Source organism: Gallus gallus, chromosome 17 (assembly GCF_016699485.2).
Source record: "Gallus gallus isolate bGalGal1 chromosome 17, bGalGal1.mat.broiler.GRCg7b, whole genome shotgun sequence".
NCBI classification, from domain to species: Eukaryota; Metazoa; Chordata; class Aves; order Galliformes; family Phasianidae; genus Gallus; species Gallus gallus.
In genome coordinates, this window is record NC_052548.1 from 6,959,398 (window position 1) to 6,978,902 (window position 19,505).

The 19,505-nt window shown below is 41.2% G+C and overlaps 1 protein-coding gene across 2 annotated transcripts in view; it reads right to left on the bottom strand.

Moving 5' to 3' along the window:
* MED27 (mediator complex subunit 27) overlaps positions 1–19,505 on the bottom strand; it is an 80,878-nt gene that overhangs the window by 17,803 nt on the left and 43,570 nt on the right. For both annotated transcript variants that reach the window (XM_025156065.3, NM_001277275.2), the window contains exons 4-5: positions 9,526–9,619; positions 307–414 (exon numbers count right to left, since the gene is read on the bottom strand). In XM_025156065.3, coding sequence (XP_025011833.1) covers positions 307–414; positions 9,526–9,619 — 202 coding nt within the window. The remainder of the gene's footprint in view (positions 1–306; positions 415–9,525; positions 9,620–19,505) is intronic.

A 19,505-nucleotide genomic window follows, 5' to 3' on the forward strand; every position in this document is an offset into this window, starting at 1 on the left:
CTTGGGCTATTGATGTGCTGCTACACTGAAAAAATGTTTTCTCAGTAGACACTATTAATGAGGCAACTGGGGGTCTAAGGTGATAAATTAGAAATTCAAGCAAGAGCATCAGAGCTTAGAAAAAAGTCAGACATTCGGGTATGAAAAATCCAAGGAAAGCATGATAAATTTAAACCCTGCAAAACATCCACAAACCCTTCTGACAGTTCTGTGATCCCAGCATACTTGTGATGGGATTCCTTTTCTCTGACATTTAAATATCAGCTAAAAATAAAATTGATGGTTGCTGGATACACAATAACCTACCTTGCCATCGTCGGTATAGACGTTTTCATTGTATCCTTTTACTATGGTCCTGTCAATGAAGAGGCTCCGCATCACCACTATCACTTTTAACACTTTTCCTAAGGTAACCTATCAAGAACAAGAGGACAAACAAGGTGAAGGAGAGCTAATGGTGCCTGAATTCACAAGACCATCACGTTAACAGCTTAAGCTGATGCAATCTTAGTTTTCAATATTTTATAGACAGAACAAAAAAGATCTGAAAACACTGTGCACATTATGAGGAAGAGACAGACCATAAAGTGCAGAGCAAACATTCATTTGCAACTGAAAATGTATGGATTCATAGAATTCCCTTGTGCAGACACAACACAGCCAAGCAACTCTCTCCATTTTATACACAACACAACTCAATAACTTGTCAAAAACAATGAGCAAATGTGATTAGTTTCCATGTATTCCATATTCTCCAATGTGAGTCCATTTAGGGAAAAATAATTTGAAAGAAGACTCAGACTCTCCTAATGCTAGCTTTTAACAGAATGCCACGGGTTCACTGTAAAACACTTCAGGTCCAATAAGAAAGTAAAAATACTTACAAGAAAACAAAGTGGGAGAATAGCAATTACAATAGTAAAAATCTTACATCTTGAAGGTTTAATTTTCTTTTGTTGTAATAGCAAAGGGCAAGGAATAAAAGCAGCATCTTTGTCTGTCACAGTATAACAGCAGAAATAAACCTAAATTACAGTATTGACAAAAAAACAATAATGAAGATGTTTTAATCTAAAAATCAATTGAACATTCAAAGATGAACTTAGACTTCAATCCTGTTAAAACATCTAATAAGGGTTTTGGCTTTGCGTTCTGTTGTACAAATATTGCAGTTTTCACCCATCCCCAAAAGCACAAAAGTGCTCTTTATTCTCTTAGTCAGCACCAGTTACTCATGTTGAAACAAGGTGGGAGGCAGCAGTCGTTAGCAGAAATTAAAAAGGAAAAATATACAACAAATCAATGAAGACGCAGGGTGACTGATTTCTCTGGGAGTGGATTTATCTGCTGATGTCAGCAGGAAGATGATGATTGTTCTCGCATGTGTTCATCTCAACTGGATGAAGTGCTGGAACACAGACAGCAGAAAACAGGCGACGTCAACACTGATGGACTGTGCTGGAGGACGGAGGGCTGGGATGGGAAACGGGGGTAGGAATGGAGTGGCAGCACAGAGCTTTTTAGAACAGTCTCCCAAACTGCTGTAAATACCACTTTTCCATTTTAAAGAACTATACAGAGGACAGTTACAGATCCTAAAAGGAACTGATGACAACTCTTTGGTGTGGGATGTGGAAAAAGCAACTCTGGGCCAGAAGAGTTAGAGCAAGAGGGAAGAATGAGTTGACAGCAACAGACAGATCAAGGGAAAGAGAAGGGAAAAAGAAGTCAATGACAGCCTTCAAGATGACAAGCTGCTAGGCATGATTTTGCAAAAACATAAAGGAGAAAAGCAAGCCATAAGAAATTTTTGAAGAAAAAAACATGTTGCAGACGCAGGGTAGCCTGCAGGAAGGCCTGAGCTATACCCACAGCACAAATAGCTCTTCCTGATTCCCACCTTCTTCCATCACGCTGGGAGTTCATGAACATGTATGGAACTACTCAGCCTTCTCAGGCAACCCTATGAAGGTCTCAGTTGCTGTGAATTTAGGCCTGAAGGTGGTACTTACTGGGATATTCTATAAGACCACCAAGTTGGTCTCTGCAAGTGAAGCAGAAAGAAGCAGAGGAATTTCAGCACTGTAACAACTACGTTAAAAACACAGCCTCAGATGTGGCTGCTCTATGATGCTGATCATCTGCTGGAATCAGAAGAACTACCTTGCCATAATGGCATCGTTAATTAGAAACAAGATGAGAAACTGGAGATGCTCTGAAAAAAGTCGTCGGCACATTCAGAGTTAATTGGCTTTTCTACTTACTTTTTTCTACCTCAGTAAGAGCAGCAGTTTTCTTGGATAAATCCCTACTGAGCGAACTGCTTCCATCTCACACTGCAATTACACACAGCAAAATTCAGAGGAGAAAAAGAAGAAATCTTAAACAAAACAGAGAGCTTCTTAATGAAGAGCAAAAAGACAGTCCTACAAACTCCCAGACACGGCTCTATATGTAATATTTGCTATTTTCATTCCCTTCACACACTTCACTGGATGCTCACTTCTTTCCCCTGCGTTCTGTGTTCATATCTCACATTGCTGCCAGGCTGAAAAAAAAAAAAACCACTTGGATGAAGTTGCTCTGCAGCCTGTGTGGGATGTTCCTGAAAATCCTCAGAGTTAGTAGTCACACGTAACAAACTGAAAAGTCCCATGTTTGGCACTCCAGCTTGCTTGCACACACATCCCACTGCCCCCAGACCTCCCCACCAGGCTGACCTGCACAAATCCTCTCGCCATGCTTCTGCATCAGCTCACTGCCCTTTTACAGGTCATCCGTTTTCACAGCCTTCCAGCAATTCACTTTTCACTTTCAGAAGCTGTCGCTGTTACCAGATTGCAGCTATTATCCATCATGCAAAACTGAAAGGCCAAATTTTGCAGGCTGGAACAGGACAGCAGCTCACATCACCCACTTGTTGAATGCCAAACAAGCATGGTCGCTGCCTTCCCTCATCCCCCATATGTGGGAGAGCTGTGTACAGCCACCCTTAATGCATGCTTCAGAGTGAGTTCCCTGGGTGAGGTGCTGCGTTGGAATCTCTACTCACACAGCAGTATTAGCAGTGAACTAGCAGTCTGGCACTGAAACAGAACACTCCCCTATTCTGTGCTGCTGTTGTGTTGGCATGGAATTCCTATAGGTTTTAGAGAGGTTAGAAGAGAAACCAGGACCTTCAGACAATTGTTGCAGGGTTGTATCGAAAGGAATAACAGGATGCAGTTACACGTGGGAGCCGAAAGGATGCCCCACAGCTCTTTAAAGGATAAAGCACATTCTCTGCCGTACGCAAGAAATGAGGGACCTTTTATTTTTCCCTCTAATGATCAAGACTCATAACCATTTTCAGAATGTAATGTTTGTGTTCACACTGACCACATTTTATAGATCACGTTTTCCAGCCAACGGTTTCCCTCTGATGCCTGCTGAACGCAGGCAACTGAAGACATGTGTACGGAGTATAGCTTACACCTTTGGTCGCAGAGCTGCATCCCCACAGATCACCTGAAGGAAGGGAACAAAAACCCAATGGCTGATAAAAAAAAGCAATCAGAGAGTTCTGCTGTGAACTCGGGGTGCACAGGGTGCTGTGCTGGAGGCCAAGGCTCTCCCTGCTCCAATGGACATAACGCCCCCCTGCACTGCCACAGATAGCAGCTGCACGAAGCTCCTCTATTACACCAAAAGGATACCTTTCCATTGCGACAAAAAGGCAACAATTTCCTTTCTAAGCCACCTTCCCCCATTAAATTGCAACCTCTTCTGTCGATACCCTGTTAAGACAGCACTTGGCTTTTTAATATTTTGCCTGTAGGATATATGCCAACTTGTCCTTGATGTGGAAGATTTTAATTCAAATCAATACGTGTACAAGGTCACTTTAAAATTCAATTAATATGAATGAAAAAATATGCCCCACAGTTCTGTGAGCTGAAAATGGAACAGCTGCGAGTTAAATACTTCTGCAGCTTCTGTTTTGGTCTGTGTAAAAACAATGCTCTTCTCACTCGTTTTTCACCGGAGTGCACTGAATTCAGGCAGTGAAGTTATTCGTAATGCCCCTGCTTCCTCAATCGGCAGGCACCAGACGAAGGTAGGACAGGCAGCTGATTGAAATCTGCAATATTATGCAGCTTTTCTGACAAAAATACAGAAAATAAAAATCTTGAAATATCCCAGTTTTAAAAATATTTTGTCTATCGCTAAGATAACTCTCAAAGAGCAGATGACAGATGCTGTATGCCAAGACTGGGGGAGGGGAAGCAGAATAATCAGTGAAAATGCTTCAGATAATTTCTTGTGAGGCTGCTAAGAACGTTCCCAGTTAGCACAGCTCACCAACTGGAGAAGAAAGAGACACCTTTCCAAATGAGTCAGTGTCAGGGCCAAAATTAATCCGCAAAATGAAAAGCATCAAAACCCATTTGCCATGCCAGAATTCTGCCTGGAAGAAATAGCTTGCAACACACCCCTTCATTTTGCCTCTTCATTGGAAAGGATAGCAAATGAAAGGGCCTTTTATAAATGGTTTTAAAAATGCATTAACAAACATTCTTTCCTCAGATTTATCTGAAAGTTTAATATTAGGAGAAAGTGTGCTGACAGCACCAAGCGCCAGCACTTCGCAGAGCACTCCCAGAGCTCCAGATTTCCCCTCAGCATCCCAGGGAATTTGCTGCTGATCTGATCTGCAGATGCTCTGCATTGCAGAGCTAAAAGAAAGACAACATTACTTTCAGTTAACAGGGTACCTCCCTGCTAGTACAGAAAGGACCACGAGTTTGTACGAGGTTTTTAGTCACCTTTCAAGGAAGAACAAGGCAACATCAAAGCAGAGATGCAACCAAGCTGTACACACTCCCAGCAAAAGGCCAGGCACCTGCTCCTCCTGGAACTGCCAGCCAGAAGCCTTTCCTCCCACTCCTACATCTATCTTACTAATCACTAGAATGGCTGGAAATCCTATTTATATATACTGGAAAAGAAGGTTTTGTATTCACTACATAAATCAAACTCCCCTCCCAGAACCTTCAGCTCTGTTTCTTTTCCCTGTCTCATCTGCTGCTGTATCAGTGCTGCACTTTCCCTCACATGCTCATTATTCTTTAATGATGCCTATTTGTAAATAGCAAGATAGGATGCAATTAAGCTATTAGAGTCTAAATAAACAAACGTACTAATTAGTTCTTTACAAGGAATTTTTTCCTCTTTTTTTTTTCCTCCTCATCTTAACATAAGGGGCTGGAATTTGCCTTTCATTAATCAAACCTAATTGCAATAGTGCACGGTAAAAAGTTAACATAAATAAAGGATTTAAATGATTTTGCCATATTAAGGATAAGCTGGTGATGCTCTCCTTTAGTTCCATGGCACATTCTGCTAATAAAGCAAACAAAGTGCCACACAGTGGTGCTGTGCCAGCAGCCAGCCACGCTTATGGATTGTGATGCTGGACCAGCACTGCTATGGAGGGCAAAATGGATTTTGTCTCTCTCTATTCTGAATTACAGCACAGCAGGAACTTCACAGGGATGAAAATGGATCTGGACCTTGTTGAAAATTAAACTTATTATAAAAAAAATACTTCTAACTTCAGGTCATGATTTCCCTCAGAATCCATCTTCCTCCTAGAAAATCATCATGATTTTATGTAAAACACTGATAAACAATATTCAGACATAAGAAGTTATTCAGATTCACAGAACAGATGTCTAGCCTATTTGCAATTAATACAGCCCACTTCCATACAATCAGACTGTTTAAAATGCTTGGAACAAGATTTGAGATTTGAAAAGCAAAATGTGTCTGATTTTACTGAGAATGAACAGAAACTCTGTAAAAATGCTTCGTGTTTTTATAGGAGAGATCCACTAAAATTCTGGGCATCTGTATAAATGCATAAAATGTCTTCAACATCAGAAAGTTTGTAAGATAACATGAAAACAAGAAACGGCAATTTCTGAAATGAGCTTTGCTTTGGCAGAAACAACTTTTCCAAAGGAGAGTTAGTTACACAGAGCACTGTGCTTCAGAAACAGCTCAGTGTACAGAAAGCCATTCATTATCAGTAAAAATATTTACCTGGTGTCCCTAACTTGCAGAGCAGTGACCGTACATAGCTTTACGAACGCTGGGGTGGCAAAGATGCTTGAAGACCAAGTGGCTCCTGGACCAAGATGAGCAGAAGTTGCTGTGTTTACGTAGGGCTGGCCAGGTGCTTGGCCCTAAAGAAGTCTATATGGGACTAATACTTACTGTGCTGTAAAATACTTCTGATATCAAAGGAATGAATTGTACTCAGGAATTAGAAGTTTCACACTGAAAAAAATGGTCCTAACGCTGGTAATAGAAACAAGGTATGTGAAACAACCATACAAAGGTTGTACCACCCTTCACGAGAAATAAACAAAGTCCATCTAGGAATTAAACTGACTGTTTAATACCATCAAAACTGCAGGTATTTTTCATTAATTAAAAATCAATTTGTGTTTTCTTAACACGAGATGAGGTTTCTCTCTTTACAGTTCCTGGCAGTTGACCAACAAAATCTCACAAAAATCTTAAGAAGGCCTCAGTTCCCTCTGCTGCTGCTGCAAATTAATTTTGCATAACACTGTTATTAGAGCTGATATAATTCTATGTTTAGTCTTTTTTATGCAGAGCGCGATTAAAAGATTAATAGAAAAATCACTAGTGAAGATTGGGATTAAACAGCACCTTGAAATGGTAAACTGCTTTTAAAGTCAGTTGAGGATTTCACACAGCTCTGAAAGGCTTCAATTATTTATGTGTTTGGTCTGTGCAGCATAAATCCAGACTAATGAGGTACAATTGCTGTGTATAAATCTACAACACAAAAATCTCCTTATTGTCTGGAGGAAGCAGGACCCTCAAAGGAGCAGGAGGCAGAAACCTTTCAAGGCACAGCATTTGTGCTCACAGGAATACTTTCTTCCCCCCCCCCAACTTAAAGTTCTCAGCTTATTGGAGAGCTGTACTGTGCTGAGGGAGAGCTCAGCACCATGCAGAGGTTACCAACCCCGGGACTCAGACCAGCAGCTCCTGCAGCTGTAATTACCTCTCTAGAAACATGCAGGATCTGAAAGCTCCACTACCACAGCTAAGGACGTATCTTGATTTCCACATGAATACGAAGGTGGGCACCGATCAGTTCGGGGCTGAAATCTCCTGAATTAGATCTCTTTTTCCTGAAGATGATGTTGAGGCCATTTCCAGTAATTCTGCAGTTTCAAAGAATCTCACAGGCACGCCCTGATCCTTCTTCCCCACCTCCTTCCAATAGTTTGCCCATTCTTAAAATATATATCCTGCTTATCAGTGCCTTTGATGACGAATGTGTGTGTTTCTGGCAAGCCAAAGGATTGGATTTAAAGATATCTTAATATAACAACGATGCCTCTGCAGTAAAGACCTTCATAAGCAATGGCAGGTATGATACAAACACCACACAAATGAAAATGGTTCAGATTATGGTTGGTTAATTATCTCTGGACAAACTATATGGCCATGAAGTATTTTTAAAGAAAACCAACATTATCTGGATCCCTTGGCATTATGGTAAATCACTGCTGCGGGAGAGCAACTCCACATCTAACTTGGGATGAGTTCAGAGTGAGAAATGACAAGTTCTGCAGAAACCTCCCTTCTTCTGGGGGAGGTGCTCTTCACACTGCCCATCCTGCAGCACCTTTCGCTGAATGATTTGTGGCTGAAAACAGCAAAAGCTTCTGCAGCAGTCGAGGCCAGATGGAAAGTGCCATATTGGCAACATCAACTGAGACAGATGGGAAAGAGGGAAAACCTGCCTAAAAGAAAAAATGATAAACCCATCACAAAATCACATGCAAAAATACTTTAAAAACAGTGGTTTTGATCTCTGATCCAAGGAAAATATGCAATCCATTGGTTCAATACAGTGCTGTTGTCTTGTAGCAACAATAATGTCCTTGATTTAGAGACCAACGCTATTTGGTAAGTTGTTACTAATTGCAAATGAGGCTTCTTTTACAGCCACCATTGTTCCAATGCACCTTGCTCCCAACCAGTTTTACCCAAGATAACTCACAAAATCTCCCAGTTGTGCCCAATTCTTGAAAAGCATCACATGCTTTCTGACCTCAAAAAGCCATCAGAATTGGAAGGCAATTACTGGGTACAGAGAGGGACTCTAAGAGAATGGAAATGGTTTCCAAGCAAGGAAGTAAAATGAGACTTTTTCTTTTCTACAGCGAAACAGTTAAATATGAAGTCAGCTTAACAGCAAATGCAAAAGCTTCCACGACTTAGAGCTTCTTAAGACTGCACTGATGAATTCAATTCTTTTATGGAATATGTTGTTCCACTTGGTGAATCCAACAATTGCAGATTAAATGATTTAATGCCACTGGAAGCCAGCTGTATATTTTAACCTCTGACTCAGTTAATCTCTGGCAAATTTTGGGCTACTCAAAGAAAGTTAATAGTAAGATGCTAAGAATGGATTAATTAAAAGGGAATGTAATCACAGCTACACTTATTATTGGGACGTAAATAGTAATTTTGAAAAATACAGGCAAAATCTAAAAATAAGAGTATTCAATTTAGCAAACACTAAAAAACCATAAACTCTTGATTCAAGAAAGCTGTTTCGACAAAATATCTCATCTCTAGATTCCTTTCACCATTTGCTTGGAAACAATAACTGCACTCACACATACACTATACCCAAGCCTTTTGTAGCAGCCTATGTGAGGACGTGCCACGAATGATCTGTGATGGAAAAGACTGATTTGGTCCCAGATTTTCACTCGGATATAGAATTTTCCACTTCCATTTAAAAGCTCTCAAAAGATGCGACTTCAGCCTTTTGCTCGGCTGCAGGAGAACTAGCTTCCAAGTGCCATGCTGTAGGAGTTCAGCAGACCCTATTCCTGTGCTGCTGTCCTAGAGTGAAAACTTCACAGACTCCTCTCTTTCTCTAAGCACAACAGCTGCCTGTGAAAATTGAAGTGAACAATAGGCTCTTCTGGAATGAAATCTTGCTTGGTCAGGCAGAAATAAGTCGAATGTATTGGACTTGTTTATCTATAATCCGGCCTTTACTGCTCATTTACTTCAAAGGCAAATTCTTGACTCCATCATAAAACAGAAATTCATTGGACCAAGAACAATTTGAACAAATTTAGACAAAGGAAACCAATATAATTTCTCTCTTCCTACCCTACTTCTTTTTCTTCTTAATTATCATGATTGAGATATACTCATTGCCAAGACTGCTGAAAAACACGGTATCTGACCTCACGTTCATATTTCAACAATCTTATTTAACAACCAAAAGCATTTAAAGGTGAAATTCTTTTTATCATCTATTTGCCTAAAAGCAAAAGAGATCTTACACCGCTGTGTCAAATGAAGAGCAGAATGTTTCTGGGAAAAAAAACAGTCTTTAATAGCCTGCCTTTTAGAAATAGCAATGCAATCCCTTAAGAAATCCATCAGAAAGGACAAAAGGACCCAACTCACCAGCAGCATTGCAGAGGTCCCGTTGGGCCGGGAGAGCTGGATAGACATTTCAGGGAACATCCTATCAATGCGATTGATCACATCATCAACGTATCTGCCAAACAACACGACAGTTACACACACCTCCTTGTCACAGACTCACAGCTTACTGCTTATTTTTAATGTCCAGAGGATTTCCTTGAATTACTTTAATTACCTTTGATACATACAAGATAGCAAATATGTACAGAATAAAAGTATGAGAATAAAAAGGAACTGACTGACCTTGAATACAGGCAAACTATGAGCAACTCATGTTGCACATACTGATTACTTCAACACAGATATTGAAATATAAAAATACACAGCATTTGCAAAAAGCAGAAGTTGGGATACAAGCAAATATGGAGTTTTGTTTAATAGAAAAGTATTTTTGCAAAGCATTTTTAAATTGAGCCAGATACCCTTTGTTAGGTAACGTGAAAGTCTGCAAATGTTTGAAACAGAACAGAAGACAGAATTTGTCAGGCAACCTCCCCAGGGATGTTTTGCCCATCACAGTCACAGGACACCCAGATCAACGAGTCCTGCTTACTCACAGCACTCACAGAATGATAAAACCCAGTAAAACCTCTCCCACCCTGGTAAGCTGTCTTAAAACCTTAATCCGCACTTCCAGTTGAGCAGAAAAGTTTCCCCATTCATTTGAATGACTCATTAACAGCTTGTTTGTTAATAAGCAGCCAGAATAGCCACAAACCAAGATCCTTCTTAGCATGGTGAAGGAGGAGATATATAAGTGCTTCAGGATGAGTAATCTACACATCAACAGATCAACAGTACATGCCTAATTTTAAACACTACTGAATCCCAAATCTCGTGTGTGTGAATGGAGATGTCTGACTGAGATGCTGGTGAAAAGCAGTTCTGTATTTCTCCATTAATTTATGGTTAGGAAGGTACCTCACAGCCTTGGACATTTTAATGCAAATAACTGCAGAACTGAAATTTTCTGAGTTTGGGGTGATAAATTAAAAATAAATAAAACACAAAGTTGCACATCGTAAAACAAAAGACAAAGCCTACATGCATTAAGGAAGAAAAATTCAAGTAATTCCACATCACAGAAACAACACTCTGGACTTTGGCATTTTATCTGCTTGTATCTCTCTGAAAAACCCCAGTGGCCACGTACATTTATCCTTTGAAAAGATCCATGTTGGTTGGAGGTGATTAATTCTTCAGCTCTCTCTTAGACCTGATCATTTTTAAATGCAAAACTTGCCTTGACTGCATGCCTTCAAGCTATGCTCAAAGCCAACTGCCATCACGTGCCACCTGAGCAGCAGAAGGAGATCTTTGCTTTTCTCTCAGAAAAGACTGGTGTCAGGCAGAACAGGGAGCTCTGGGCTTGTCAACAGTCCTGCCCTGAAGTAAACCCACACATAAAGCTATGCAATTAGGTCAAAAGTTGATATAAAACAGAAATCTTCTGAAGACCACTGTTCACATTAATTCAGTGTGAAGTTCTACCAAAAACTGGTAACTAAGATAGTGGGGTTTGGAACTGGTTTTGAAATGCTCAAGAAAACCAATGCAAGAAAACCAATCCAACAAAAAATAACCAAAAGAAATCCGTGTTACTTTGGCAAGGCATAGCAGCTATGGGGTCCATGTCTGCAGGTGGCCTTTTCCTTCTTTTCTCAATCAAGAGAATCCCAGAGGAAATCCACAAGTCCTTCGCCTTTATTTAAAAGCAGACATCAGAGTTTCCTGAAGATGCATCAGCCCAGAAGGGTTCACATATAATTACTGAATTAGCCTGACTACATGATGGCCTCGAATACAAAATGACATACAACCTAATGCACAGCAAAGCTCTTCTAGAGCTATGCCCTTTCAGAGAGGACATCAGGTAAAACACCCTGCTAAGTATGGTTAGGTTAAAGTTGGACTTGATGATCTTGAAGGTCTTTTCCAACCTGAGCGATTCTATGATCAGTATGATAAGTGAGAAGCAGCATGGCAATGTAGAAGTATAACTGGTGGCAACTGTAGAGCAAACTGAAGAGCATACAATGAGGATGAGATACAGTGCGTTCCTGAGGCTGTCTGCAAAGAAGGTCAGAGAAAAGGCTGCTGTCTGGAACTTATTTTGCAGAACCGAAATGCATTAATTTAGTGTCAAAATAAGCGAAATCATAATTTACACATCTCTATCCAGCAAGTCACAGCTCAAAAATATGATGGCTCCCATTTATGTTACAGAACTTCTTACAGACTCTCAGAAAAGTGTAGCACTTAAGGACCAAGAAAAGTTTAATTTTACTTCTGCTATGAGCACTTCCAACATATTCAGCATGTCTCAGTTCTCTCCTGCTTAGAAAAGATGTGGGTTGGAATGAGCGTTTACAGACACAAGTAGTAACAGAGCAGGGAAAAGCACATGGAAACAGATTTGCTGAAATGTTAGGCATATCTTCAGCTTAAGAAAAAAAAATACACTGAGCTCTCAGAATTACATACAAGCTGAAATCATACGGCAGTAAATTCCCCTCTCACCCTAAAGCAGCCGTGCTTTCACCTACAAAGAGTAGAAAAGAGTGTCCAGAGAGGCAAAGGATGCTCCAACAGGCCTGAAGACAGACTGCAAAAGACCAGACCCAGCAGTCCCCACTTGCAGGCACAGCACAGTATTTAAACTCTTTACAGATGGAATTTAATCTCTCTTATTCCTCTATGACGGAAATAACTCAAACCAATACATGAACACCTGATAATTTTAAGAATCTCAGTTAGTGGCTCTCTATTGAAAAGAACTTCAGGAAACCTCACCATAACTGCATCCTACCCCAGATGGGTTCTGACCAGTAAATGACAACAGGACTTCCCATCACTACATCCTATCAAATACTACACCAATTTTGCTAAGGTAATTTTAATAGTCAGAGGGAAGATTTTTAAAGAAGCTTTAATAGCAAGTTTGTTGCAACTTCCCCATCCCATTTTCCTCATCCTTCTCTCCCTCGTGTCACAGATTCATGCTTTTTACGGAGGTTTTAAAATTATTTTTGATCAGAAGATCTTTATTTTAAAAATGATAAATAGTACCAATCAGTGGTATGCATCTGAATGTGCAACCAAACCCTATCCAGTAAGATGAGAGCTGACATCAGAGATCCTCCAAGGCTGCCAACGCTATAAATTGTTATTTCCATTTTAATGCAGTAGGGTACTTTTCTGTATAAACATCCTATATTAATACTGCAGAGGTCAAATGAACCAATCTACTCCAAGAACATCAGCACAGACTGGAATGGATTCTGAATGTTATCCTCCAAATGAAAACCTTCCTTGTTATGAACATGTAAGATAAAACAATGCTAGAACAAAGCAACAGAAATATTCTGTGAAAACTTGGCAGTAGGCTCATATATAAATCCTTTGGTCCGTATTACAACAATAATGCCTGGAACTGACAGAAAAAAAAACTTTTAAAGCCCATTATAAAATACTGGTTATAATGGACTAATTAGCTATGCAAGCCAGATGAGATGCTGCATGCTAAAACACCAGGCTGACAACATAAAAATAATTCAGGAACTACCTTTGCAGACAGACACTCTTTGATTCACACCTAGGCCCCCTGTAACACAGTCATATGAAAAACTAATTCATTATAAAATGCCTTTAATTCCGTACTGGACAGATGGCCTGGTTCTCTGATGTGACCTCTATCTGCTTTTTTTATTTTTTATTTTTTTATTTTTACTGGATCAGATCCAGTGATCCAACGTTAGTGTGATGTTTAGCAGCTTAGACAAGATTTAAATAGCATTCATCCCACGCAGTATTTCACTCGCATGCTGTTCATTTTTTCCACACAATATTACCGTTTGAAAATTAGAAATATAGGTGTTTGTAAGCAATTTTGGAGGAGATCTTTCTAAAGAAGAACGTTTTGCTAAATGATCTCAGACAGAACCAGACAGATGTCTGCAATGCAACAGAGGTGTACCATTCCTGAATCGTGCAGTGGAAAAGGGCTGCCCTCCATCCCATACAGTGTTGATTCTGTTCAGTCTGTGATTCGTGGCATTCTGGACAGCAAAAGGGGAAACTCTCCACACATTCCATCACTTCCTAGCCCAGTAAGTGCTTATAAGTTCTCCCAGACTTATGGGGAGGGGTTTTTGTTACTGTTTACATCAGAGCTAATAATTTCTTATTAGAAATAAATGGCTTTCAGACAAATTGATTGGATATTATATGTTAAAACATACAGCCGCAGTTCTAGCGTGATTTATTAACCACAGAATTAAAGTTTTAATTTGATTCAGCCACCTGCTGAGCTAGTCTCTGCAGGTAGCAAATTCAAGTTGATAGAAAGCTTTTGAGAAGCATCAATTAACAATAGTTATTAAAACAGTGACCTCTGTCAGCTTTCGTGAAATGACACTTCCTGCTCGGGTAGGCAATGAGGAGCATGAAAAGGAATTCAACAACTCTCACGCTGAGAAAGCAACATCACGCCTCAAGACATCTCATTAGGCAGCTGTCATAACCCGCGATATCTATAGACCAACCTGGAAATTTCTGCCTCTTTCCCCAAGTTCCACAGTTGATATGTTGCTATTTCAGGTTCTTGCTCTTCTATCTAGAAGTTCTAAAGATGCCCATGTTTCCTGACACCAGCACTGCAGGCATTTGCCTGTTTTGACCACCTTCTCCCCTGGCCAAAAACTTCCTTGCCAGGCAGCCTTGCCTTACAGCTGCACCACCGGCCTCTCACCCTCTGAACGAACTGCTTTAGTGGTTTCTTCTCTCTTCTCTCACTCAAACACAAAGTTTCTGTTGGTGAGGACTCCAGCCAGGCTCCTCGCTGCAGCTCATCATGCTTCTCTCTGTTCTTTCATCATCTGCACGCAAACTCTCTCTTCTGCTTCTCCTTTAATGCCTCCAATTCCTGCTGTGAAATCTTTATTCATGATAGGTTGTAAAGGAAAAGCATTACATTACTCAACTAAGAAACTTCTACTGTGAGGTACACTGAGGGCAAAAGAGGCAAACCTGAAGTTGCAGTTATGGTTCTTCAGCCTTGGGGTGGCAACATGTGGCTGGCACGAGGGGGGCTGGCATGGCAGCATCTTGGGAGAGTGACCCCACAGGTGGGAGAAGCAGCAAGCCAAGAGGCATGGATTGAAAAGAGCAAATTTGCTAAGATATCCTGGACAACAATTCATGCCCAACCCAGTCTCAGTATGGGGAAGCAAGACAGCATGCATCTGAAAGCACAAAGATTCAGCTCCAAGCCTGAGGGATGGCAGCTCACCACTGATCTCAGCAAGTCAGCTCTTCAGCTAACTGGTTTCAGCTGTGCTAAGGAATCTTATTCTGGTCACAAAGAATGACATTTCAATACTGAGTGGATGCAAAAGATTAAGTCATGCATGTGCCCAAATAGTCTAAAAGTGTTTACATATAAACACAGGGCAGTCTGCTTCAAAAGCATATGCATGGAGAGCTGCAACCAACCCTTAACCATCTGCACTTCTCACTCCGTAAAGGCCAAATTAGTACAGCACTTAGAAATGCACCCTGAGTCCTTTGGACAGTTCTGCTGAAACTAAGACAGTGTTTAGGGGTTGGACTCACAGAGGCATTTCAAAACCTGAGGCTGTGATTCAACAATTTCCAGTCTCCAGCACCAATAGTGACATAAGGCACTGACACATCCCGGCCCCCTCAACCATGCTGTGCTAGGAGAGCTGAATCAAAGAACCGATCTGGCTTCAAAAAGTAGGAAATGCTTTGGAGGTAAACCGGTTGCATGATTCAGCCCTGTGCCTGCACAATTCCCATGGGGACCAAAGCTCCCAGGACAGGAATGCTGTACAGCGGTGTCATTCTATTACAACAATAAAACATTGTCTTACTGCAAAGTGTGTTTTTTATACTGCCTTGTTCACTCAACAAACAATTGTGCATTATTCAGTGCCACTGAGAATCTGCTGGTAAGGGATGAGGTGTGAGCACATCAGGAACTTCCTCAAAGGTAAGAAGTGACAGTGATGCTACAAATTCAGGCAGGTTCCCATGCTGAATACTTACAAAATGCAAACCTGCCCTGAACCAGCCTCTGGACATCCACATGTTTAAGTTAGATAAGAACACCTCTTTAATACAGTCACATTTTGTCAGAGCACTGTTTCATTTGGTTTTGAAGAAAGAGCAAAAAGACTTCTGTTCACAACATCGGATCCAGTGCATCATCTTAAATAGCACAACTTTAATAAGGAAAACTGCAAATCACAAACAGAGACCTTGCAGTCAAATTCCCATAGACATCTCACCATATGGCTGAAATAGCTTTCCTGGTACTTATGGAGAATGTTCTTCAAAATGCCTTAAATGCACAGTAGTAATCAAGAGTTGAATACGGATATTGCAATGTGTGAAGGCTGGTTAACAAAATAAGCATGCATCTGCTTTACAGTCATCACTAGAATCTTGTCTGGGCTTGTTACTAGACCGTGTGCTTTATGAAAAACATCATTAACTCCTTTATATGTACCTCAAGAGGAGAAACTGCCCTCCCTAGCATCAGTAATAACAATTCCAGAAGCAATGGCTCACAGCACATAAGCATTGTTTATTTCTTCTTGTTTGAGAAAGTCGATGCTGCTCCACAACCAGCACTAAATGCTAACAGCAGTAATTTCCCAGGGCCTGGATGAGAATCAGAACTATTACACGAACATTTATCCACAAAGATGGTTCTTGTAATTTATCAAGCAATTTGTGTCCCACCCACTAGCTGAAATTTGCACATGCATATACAAGTTTCCATACAGTAAAGCTATGCCAGAAGTCTTCGGGATTAACTCGGGCTAAGACATCCAGCTGGCCATCACAGAAACCTGCCTGCACAAACTATGCACACCTCAGCCCACGGGGCTTCAGAGAGAGAGGCAATGCCCACCCCACCCCCTCCTGCATCGTGTTAGTCCTGCTTCTAAAAAAGACAATTGGCTGAGCTCACCTGCCTTGCCAGGCTCCTAAACAAAATAACGGGCTCCTTGCAGATGGGAGGGCTTCCATTGTTTGGGCTGACTACGTGATGGGATCCCAATGCTACACATTATTCCATGCTGTCATTTCTTCTGAAGTTAGTATTTTATAATACATTATTTTCAGCTCAGTTACTGAAGAATTATTTCAATAGCACAATCTTCTCACTTTCTCTCTTTGTGCTTTATATCTCCCTCAACAGAGGGGAAATGACAGTACTTACCTGCTTTTATGAAAAGCAACAGATAATGCATGATACCTATCATGTATTCCATACCTATCACAACTAGTGTGATTTTACTTCTGAGCTCATTGATTGATGGGTAGAAAACACAGTATATTTTGCACAGTTAGACCTTCCTATGCACTGTACTTGATCACACTGACAGCGCTGCTGGAAGATCTCAGCGGTCACTTATGTTACGTGTATCAACCCCTGAATTTAGAGAAGGCTACAAAATTGCACAGGGTGGGAAGCAGGGAGCATTAAGGATACAACCCTCTGAGGAATGTCTAACAGTATCAGAGCAGGAGAGCAGAGCAGAGCACTCCTTAGGACAGCTTTTGTTTGTACTGGTTTAGTTACCAAAGCTCTGATGTCTTTTCTGCTTCAAACGAAGTACCCCCTACTTAAATCAGATCCTGATGGCACGCAGGCAGCACTCCGTGGTCTTAAAACATTCTCTAAATTCAGAATGGCTCAGTACTCTGACAACCTGTTCCAGTAGATTTTCTCATCCTTACCATATGTTTCCTTCAGTTTTGGCTACGAAGAGAGTAACTTAATGTCTCTGCCATGTCAGCACCTGATGCAGGCACATGCACGTGTGTCAGAGCTGCAGCTACGCTCCTGAGCACCTGTAGGTGCACTGCATGGTTATCTGCTTTACCTTATCCAGCATTTTGTGACTTCCAAGAAGCTATTGGTGTGAAGATACTCAGCTTTTACTATTACCTCAGAACCCCTACTGGACTCCAGCTGTACTGTGGAAGCAGATTTCTACAGCTCGTCGTGGTGCAAACATCTAAGGATACTGAGATGAACAGAATGCCTGAAGGAGCGCATTAGTCAAGAGAAGAAGCAAAGCAAAACAAAATCACAGACATGAAGACATTAAAAATCCGGCTTCTGCAATTTCACTGAAGTCCCCACAGTGACACATTATTGCACTGCTCAGTTCCTGCTTTAGAATTACACTATTCCTGCAGGACAGGATTTTGGAGCACATAACGGGAGTAGTAGGAAGCAAAGACTCTAGAAAAGACACACATCTGTGTGCACACACAGCAAAACCTGTTAGGTTTTCAAAAGTCAAGTTAAACATGAGAAATCCTTGAACACAAGAGGAGTTTAAAATTAAGTTTGGTGGCTCATAAATAGGCCCCCATTTTGGGTGGGTGGGGGGGGGGGGAGGGAATAAAACTATGTAATATTGTACCAAACAACGACATGTGCAACCCAGTGCAACCAATCTGTTATACAAACTTTTACCAAGTATCTCTTGCAAGGTTTATGATCACCTATTTTCTGAGTTTTCTTGATTAATCCTGATTTTTCTCTTTGAGATTAGGCTGTGACCAAGTATTTCAATCTTTCTGCACTCCAACAGAAATGGAAAATCTCTCTTAAAACTCCAAGGTTTATCACACGACTCCTTCAAGGGCATCTTTCGACCCCTCTGGTACAAAAACTGCATATAATAAGTATTATATAATTAGGTATTATACATTCAGGAGTCTACCATACAGACACTTAAGGAAAGAAGCCCTTCAGAATCCTGTTTTCTAAAGCCCACATCTTTCATCGCCTTTTACTCCAATGTGACTTCTTAACCAAGCAGGTTTCCTCAGGTTGGGATTTTTACAGGGCTCACTGAAAGTCAGCAAGGAGGGGAACTAATTCCCTTAAGTACTCAGGAAAATGAAATTCCCCTTAATTCCACCACCACTCGCAGAAGTAAACAACAGAGGCTGCTAAAGGGAACGGATTACAGTAGCAGTAACCCCTGGGCTCACCAAATCCAGCCCAGATACAGCAGCAAAGCAACTCTCTGCAATCACACTATGCCTTTTTGGCTACCTTCCCACTCCTGTAATCAGGTTCCTCCTCATGTGAGGTTATTTCCCCTCCCACACAAGGATCAGCGTGCAACCACAGAGATCAGAATGGCCTGACGGTCACAGCTGCTTTCTTAATGCTGGAGCCCATGGTCTGCCTGTGCTGCTCCGCTGTGCTCAAAAGGCAGGGCAGGGATGAGGCTCAGCTGGGCCTGGAGCCAAGGCTGTGCTGTCAGAAACAAGGCTTCTGCATCCCTCTGCCTTACCTGCACAGCCTCCCGAAAAAGCAAACATACATCAGTGCTCACGCTGGACGTATCTGCAGGAAAATACCTCCTTTAGAACCACTGTGTCCTGTGCTAGCATGGAGAAGTGCTATATTTTAAGTATACTAATAGAGAAAACATCCTAAGTAAAAACAAACAAACAAGGAATGACAATCTCCTTCAAAAAAATACATGAGCATTAAATCTGCCTAGCTTTGCTGCTAGATAGATTTCTCCATTCTGAGTATGCATTAAAGAATATAGATCTCAAAACACTACAAAAAGTGAGTTTTGTTAAGGAATGTCAAGTTGATTACCCACAAGAAAGCGATTCCAAGTTGCTACATAGTTTTTAACAGCAAACAGGCACTGATGAGCAAAAGCACAGCCTCTGAGCACCACCAGCCCATACTCACAGGCTGCCCACTGCAATGCAAGTGGGGGAGCAAAGCGAGCCAGCCCCAACCACACGGCACCGCAGAGTGCTGCTGCAGCTGGGCCAATAAAGGGTTTCTTGCAGACTCTGAAGACAATATGAGCCCGATCAACCTTTTCTAATCAGCAGCCAGTGTCTCGCCTGTCTGTCAATGGCAGCGTCTCCCAGCG